This window comes from Strongylocentrotus purpuratus, unplaced genomic scaffold (genome assembly GCF_000002235.5).
Source record: "Strongylocentrotus purpuratus isolate Spur 01 unplaced genomic scaffold, Spur_5.0 spur5_scaffold_19, whole genome shotgun sequence".
Taxonomy (NCBI): domain Eukaryota; kingdom Metazoa; phylum Echinodermata; class Echinoidea; order Camarodonta; family Strongylocentrotidae; genus Strongylocentrotus; species Strongylocentrotus purpuratus.
In genome coordinates, this window is record NW_022145604.1 from 4,357,318 (window position 1) to 4,365,283 (window position 7,966).

Sequence of the window (7,966 nt, forward strand, 5' to 3'; positions counted from 1 at the left end):
GTATGGACACTCCCGGCGCCTCAAATTATTTACCAGTTATAGTCGAGCAGCCAAATATTTATGTTGCACTTTAATATAATTGGGTATCTATCTACACCTTGGTGGAGAGTGGCACAATTGGACCAATGTCTTGCCAAAGTGTAGATCACATGGTGCATCACAAGGTTTGAGTCCCGCCCTGGCACTGTTGTCCTTCGACAAGACATTAATCTACATTTGCCACTCTGTACCACCATGCAGTGCGTGGGTTCCTGGTAGGTATTTAGTCTTTGAATGCTTTAGCTAATAGGGCAGCTAAATCGAGGGTAATGTAGATACAGATGTATTACTATTATCATTATTATTAGCAGACTTCGGCACTAGTGGTTCTAAGCCACCCCCAAATTTTCGCGAAGCAAATTTAATTAGGGCAAGGACCCTTACGCCCCAACCCCTCCAAAAGACAACCCCACAATTTTCTAGCATTACTGAAAATAACCTCCAGTGATGTATATTTATGATGGATTTTATCCCATATGTAGCGAAACGTCTGGTTCGGGTCCTGGTTCGACTTTCGCAGCGGGTTCTCATTCTACAAGATACACTGCCCGAGACAGTACCGGGAATCAAGCAACTTGTACTGTATCTTTTACGGTCATTGGTAAGATTTGAATCGTTAGACAGAGAGATAGCAGGCCTGATAATTTCTAGATTTAAATCGGTGATATCCTAACAATTTTTCCCCTATTAAAAAAATATATATATATTTATCATGATTTGTTTTCTCCAAAAATGGATAGTCGCTGAGATTTATGTAAATCCTGTCTAAAATTAGGAGGGGTGAGGTGCGGGTTTTAATGACTTGCGCAAGTGCCCGGCACCTCGCTTCGCACGGGTTTATAAACCTATTGGCCCGAATTCACAAAGCAAGGTTTGAGCTCAGACCAAGGTTTGAGCTCAAACCTCCTTTTGTTTCACCAAACATCCTTTTGTTATTTACAAACCTGGTTTGGCGAAACAAAAGGAGGTTTGAGCTCAAACCTTGCTTTGTGAATTCGGGCCACTTTGTTTAAACATTCACTAAACCTTGTTCTAAACCTCTTGCTATCACCCGTGAGAGAAAGAGAATGAGAGAGAGAGAGAGGGAGAAGGTGGGGGGGATCTTGGTCCTTTCTATGGTGACAGAGCACTGGCATGTGGAGGCCCAAAACTTTGGAACGCCCTCCCAGTATCGCAACTCTCCATTACAGACAAAAACAAAACCTCTTCTTCATGATATACAATGTAATAGTCTAAATGAAAAGCAAAAGTTATATTCGTAGTATTGACGTCATTTGTAATGAGTATGGTATTGATAAAAATAGTCTTTGTCTGAAATACTATCTGTCTGTGAACAATGGTGCATATCTTCAAAGGCTTTCATGATGTGTAACCATTGTTAATACTGATACAAAACAAATTTTAATCCAGGCATAAGTAGAATATGTTAAAAATGAAATTACAACGCTTAACCTCACTTTATTTATTTCTCCCCTTTCAGTGAGATGCACCTCATTGAGTCGCCCTACCCATGGTTCTGTATCTTGTTCAAACTCTGCCAATGTTGGTTCCTTCTGTACCTACTCCTGTTCGACGGGATACCGGACATCAGGGGTGACTGTTACAAGATTTTGTTTCGGGTCTGGGACTTCTGGTAATTGGAGTGGCTCTGCCCCTGCGTGTGTTCGTAAGTTGATGGTTCCAATTTCTCACTACCCTTACTGAATAAGAGTTGCAACATATCTTTTAAACGCAGTATACATGAACGCACTTTTTTCATTTTTATCCAGTGTACTTGGGTGGGGGGGGGGGGTATGTCAATTTGAATTTATGCTGCGAGATAACATTCACATAAGCTGTCACTTATAAGACAAAAACATTACTGGCACATCGTGTTTCTGCATGTAAATCCACAGGTATATCATGTGGCGCACTCTCCAGTCCGTCCAATGGTCGAGTCAGTTGCTCTGACAGCAGTTACTACAACAGCCTCTGCAGTGTATCCTGCAACGAGGGATACACTCTTCAGGGCAGCTCTGTACGTGCGTGTGGAGAATCTGGAAGTTGGTCAGGCTCCAACCCTTCCTGTGCAGGTAGGATGAATATAATTCTGGAAATTTTGAGCTTAGGCAGTGTGTGTGTGTGTGTGTGTGTGTGTGTGTGTAATTGGGTTTTTACAGACGTGTATCAATCAGATATGATTATTTACGTCTGGGGACCGACTTTTAAAGTCATCATCCGAAAGACGTGACTGAACCTCGGCTGAATCAGTTTGTAACTTCCATTGTTAGCTGGAGTACAGGTGCACGCCACAACGCCTAGTTCTGGATCCAGGATTCCTATATTAAGTAGGTGAGGGGGAGGGGATGATTGTAGGGTTCAAGCACCTTCTAACAATATCATTGAGTCACATGGACCTATTTTGTGTGCCACATAGGTGTGTAGACCATGATTGACAAGAAAAAGAAGATTATTTCCTTTCTCAATTTGAATTCTCTGAGTAGTTAAAGCATTTTGGCAAGAAATACATGAATTGGATGATTAAAGTGATCCATTTGGGGTATGATTGTAAATAGGGTCATTCACTTCACTTTTAGTCAAGAAGTTGAGGGTTCAACTCCCAGCCCAGCATTTATGTCCTTTAACGAGACATTAGTCTACATTGATTTCCTATCACTTGTATGTTGTATTCTAGATACCACTGCACCGGTCTTCACTGGATGCCCCCCGTCCCAGACTGTATATGCTCCCGCACTGTCCTCAAGTGCAACGATCAGTTGGTCAGCACCAACTGTATCCGATAACTCAGGAGAATCCATCACCCCCCGTCTTGACCGTGGGTCAACTGCACCAGGAACTTCTCGTCCAGAAGGCACCCATACCGTAGCTTATGTTGCTGTGGATAGCTCAGGAAATGAAGCCTCTTGTCGATTCTCTATCACTGTTGAAGGTAAGTCAAAGATAGGCACAATGCCACTGTCACATATTCGTGATGTTATAATATGATATATGTATATCATGAGCTGAGAAACCCTGGCCTGGCTTCCATGATGAATGGCTAATCTTGATTTCTGGGATTGTAATTGAGTCATTCTAAGTCTGGAGTATTGTAGGTACATTCATCCTTGGAAAGGTGGGAATATCAGAGGATTAATATCCTTTTTTGGAGCTGGGTAGTACACACTTTTTGTTGAGCTAGAGAAAGGAAAGTCCACTCTACCTAATAGTAGGCAAGCTAGAGCTTACCATGTATCGTATATTGGTAATATCATGAATGTTGTTGATTTTGCAAAACTTATATAATATTCTAAAAACTTTGGGGACATTGTTGAACTAACATGGGTGGCCCCATTTTAACTCCGGACCCCTATTGTGAATTGTTAACAGGGAGTAGATGCATGCAAACTCCAGAAACTATCATCTGTAGACTAAATGTAAATAAATTGATGTGGAACGCTGATTTTAGAATACGAATTCATTCTGATAGCATTGAATATATCCCACCGCTGCCACCATTATAGGAGTTACAAATGGAGGGGTGACCTGACATTCGCTCTGGTGAAATATGCTTAATGCTTTATATAGGGAAAGGGTAAGAGTTAGGTTTAGGTTTTAAGTCGGGTTTAGGGAAAGGTTTTTTTGTTGTTGTAGTGTTTGGTCGAGTGTTAAAGTTGAGAAATCCGTTAGTGTAGGAAAATTAACCACAAAGCAAATGTGGTGTGGAAACCATCAAATGACCCTAGACAGTAGTTCAATTGAAACATCATCTTTAATTACATACTACATATCATCATCATATTATTTGATTTGTTCAATTGCTTGGTGTTGAATGAATCCTGGATTTAATATGTTCCCGTGTTGCCTGATGTAGAGATGACTTTCCATGAAATGCCTATTGCTTTCCAGTTATCCGCTGCAGCAGTCTCTCTGCTTCTGCTCCACTCCAAGTGGCCTGTCCAGACGGTGCAATAAGAGGCTCTGTATGTACGTACGGCTGTGGTGTCGGATACAGGCTCCGGGGTCAAAGGCCAAATGTCAAATGCCAGAAGAGTGGTTCAGCCGGTTCATGGAGTCAGCCACCGCTAACCTGTCAGAGTATGTAATGTGAAGTTTAAAATAAAATCACTTGAAGGGTGTAGTATGGTTTACTCATTAAATTATTGGCTGGTACTCTCCGAGAATCAAACAAAACTCAAAGCCCCTCTTAAGTGTCGGGAGCCCCAAATTCGATAAAAATATTGATAAAAGATTACATCATTTTGGTTTTTCTGTTGCACGCAGAAAACCTAAACAAATTATTCTTTCATCAATATTCGACTTCAAACACATTTATTTCGAAAATCCTTGCAGAAATGTGTCTTAAATGACATTGTCCTGCACATCATGAGAGTTGAAGTGAAATTTTGCCATCACATTTTTAGGGCTCTCAACACTTTAAAGTATACAACAGGGATGCCAGTTAAGATATTATTAGCTATACCAATATTATTTTTACATGCAGCAAAATGAAACAAGACTATTCTTGTCACATTCCTGTTCACACATTAGATTTTTCAAATTGATAATTTGAATCACCCAGGAATCCACTGCAGGAAGCCTGACCTCACCACGGCTCTTCAGATCATCACCACCCAGGCCTGCCCCACTGGCGACCGGGTACCGTCTGGCAATCAGTGTCACTTCTCCTGCGGCACTGGGTACTACCTCACTGGGAATGCCGCCCTCACATGTCAACATGATCGAACCTGGAATCTAGCCGTACCAACGTGTCACTGTAGGTGCTCCCGGATTGATATCAGGAACTTTTAGATTCTTTTAAGGCACTGGCAGTGACGTCACAGTCCACGTTCTCGTCGTGCAGAATCTAAAAGTCCATATTGCCATGTGGAATAAATGATTAAAATTGTTTTAATGAAATTTTTAGGTGATCCTGTTTATGTATGTATTAAAGCGATCATATATTTGTAAAGAATGTATACAATAAGTAAGCTACATTTTTTCTAATTATTAGCAATAATTACATGTAGCTGATTTTCATCTCTTGTATTATCATAATAATAATAATCATTATCTATCTGTGGTTCTCCTACTTGTGTAGAGGGATTGTTAGGCTAGTCTTCTCCTTATCTCTTCTTCTATTAAATTAACCCGTACTGTGCTATTGCAGCAGTTTTACACAAACTCACTTAATAGTATGTTGCATGTGGCAAGCTATGCAAAGAGTTACATGTCGTGATTCAACATCTTGCTTTCATCAGTAATAACCTGTTCAGGTAGTGACCTTCCTGCCCCAGTCAATGGAGAGAAGCGTGGATGTTCCTCTTCCAGTGAGAACTACGGAGCGGTCTGCACCCTGGCGTGTAATGATGGGTATCTACCAGCCACGCCCGTTCAGAGGACCTGCTCCGACGATGGTAACGGTGGTGAGAACGGAGTCTGGGCAGGACCTGATCTGACTTGTACAAGTAAGTTCCATCGAACCAGACAGTCTAACCAATGCAGGTGGTTGTGATAATCTTGTTTATGTAACTCCCTTTCAGATGTTTCCGATACATGGTGTGGATGTTGATTAAATGCTAATGCAATTATACAAAATGAAACAAACAATGGGGGAAATTTCTGGTATTTCATTAATACATGATTGTGGAGTTAGAGGTTGGGATAACTTTAGATAATGAGGTCAGGTGCTTTGGTCATTTTCGAGCCCTGTGAAAATAATTTTTCCATTTGACATGGTGATTTCTTTAGGCCCTTGATATTACGAGGTTTAACTGTAGTAGTAAACAAGTTATGGAACTGAGGAACTTTGAAGAGTGTAATTTTAGAAGAAATGTCATTAATACATGATTGTGGAGTTAGAGGTTGGGATAACTTTAGATAATGAGGTCAGGTGCTTTGGTCATTTTCGAGCCCTGTGAAAATAATTTTTCCATTTGACATGGTGATTTCTTTAGGCCCTTGATATTACGAGGTTTAACTGTAGTAGTAAACAAGTTATGGAACTGAGGAACTTTGAAGAGTGTAATTTTAGAAGAAATGTCATTAATACATGATTGTGGAGTTAGAGGTTGGGATAACTTTAGATAATGAGGTCAGGTGCTTTGGTCATTTTCGAGCCCTGTGAAAATAATTTTTCCATTTGACATGGTGATTTCTTTAGGCCCTTGATATTACGAGGTTTAACTGTAGTATTAAACAAGTTATGGAACTGAGGAACTTTGAAGAGTGTAATTTTAGAAGAAATGTCATTAATACATGATTGTGGAGTTAGAGGTTGGGATAACTTTAGATAATGAGGTCAGGTGCTTTGGTCATTTTCGAGCCCTGTGAAAATAATGTTTCCATTTGACATGGTGATTTCTTTAGGCCCTTGATATTACGAGGTTCCACTGTAGTAGTAGACAAGACTGGAATTGAAAAACTTTGAAGAATGTAATTTAAGAAGTAATTTCAGAAAGTGAACTTCTACAATTTTTGTTTCTCTTCTTCCGTAAAGGCATTTTAAAAAGTAATAACAAAATATGAATTGCATGCAGTCATGCACATCAACAGGAATCAACTTATATTTGGATGTCAACCAACCTTTAAAGCATGTTGAGAGCCTTTTTCAGAGGTATAATGTAAAATAATAATACAGATCTTAATCTGTGTTGTTATTATTATATGTGTATGACCACACAATGATTCCCTATTTCAGACCTCATTAGTAGAGAATCAAAGGTTTTGAGATAATTATTGTACATTCACAGTGTGCGTACATGTACAAACTTTTGTGCAGTATCTTTCCAGTGACAATAATTTGGTCATAGATGGGGTTTGTCCGTATCATCTGAGAAACACAAAAGTACACTGTACTATGCACAGTATTCATTTTCTTAAGATTTGTTACTACTTCCTTTTCGTACTATTTATTTTATCGTAATTTCCCCCCTTTTTTTTAATCCTAGATTTTAAAATGTCCTATTCAATGAATCGTTTTATCTTGTCTTATAATCCATTTATTTAAGATTACGTTGTTCTGAACTGAATTTGTTCTTTGTTATGTAAAATATATTTCACGTATTTGTAAATGTTAGAGGGGTTCTTTGGAAAGCAAGCCATCAAAATTTATTTGTTGCTTTGAACGGAACTACCCTCCAAAGATATAACTGAATAAATAAATCAATGAATGAATATCACATCTCCAAACTATCTTTTACCTCATACTTCATAATAGATCCAGTGCCACTTTGAGATGACGTAGTCCGTCGATGCGGAGCTCAACAACCGGTGGTACGCGGCACCGGTGTAGCAGAGACGGCTTGGTTCAACACAAGGGAATTACGTTTTCGATGAGAAATAGACCTGGCCAAAATCTTGACATGATTGTAATAAATATTTAGAAGTGATGCCAGAGATGCAATGCAATGTGGGTTTTGACTGATTTTTGATTAAGCTACTTGTACAAAGTTATATGAATAAGTTTGGAGTAGAAAAAGGGCGGCCTATACCCTAAAATTTACATTGTATATCCAGGAAGCTGTAATGAATGGAGATATCGTCTCGAAAGAATTTTCCGAGGGAAAAATATTCAAGATTAACCTGGCTTAACAAAAAGAAATGTAACCCTCTCCAGGCATCATTTCCATCAACAGCTGTCCATATCAATACACAGTCCCTCTCTGCAATTCCAAATAGTACGAAATGTTACGCAACGCCATCTGCTTCCCTAAGTTTTCTATTCACTCTTTTGCAAAAATATGCAAGCATCGGGCTTTGAAGCCATGCGTGGCACCGAAAAATAAAGTCATGTTCAGTGAAGATGTATTTAGCTATAACATATAAAATACAGAATTCACAACATATGACCAATGCAACTTTCTATTAGTCATCAAATGCCTTTTCCGTTCTCGGATAGCTCTACTAAAGACATTGCCATTTCAGCCAGCGAAATCGACCGAGGAAATCA

General features: G+C 39.4%; 1 protein-coding gene across 1 annotated transcript; it reads left to right on the forward strand.

Moving 5' to 3' along the window:
• The first annotated feature begins 234 nt into the window (after positions 1-234).
• On the forward strand, positions 235-7,521 carry LOC100888140 (E-selectin). Its single transcript, XM_030990780.1, has 9 exons — positions 235-254; positions 522-640; positions 1,520-1,705; positions 1,935-2,111; positions 2,714-2,968; positions 3,925-4,113; positions 4,598-4,792; positions 5,277-5,483; positions 7,235-7,521. Exons 1-9 carry the CDS (start codon positions 235-237, stop codon positions 7,249-7,251), a joined length of 1,365 nt encoding a protein of 454 aa, XP_030846640.1. The 3' UTR covers positions 7,252-7,521.
• Positions 7,522-7,966: the final 445 nt, after the last annotated feature.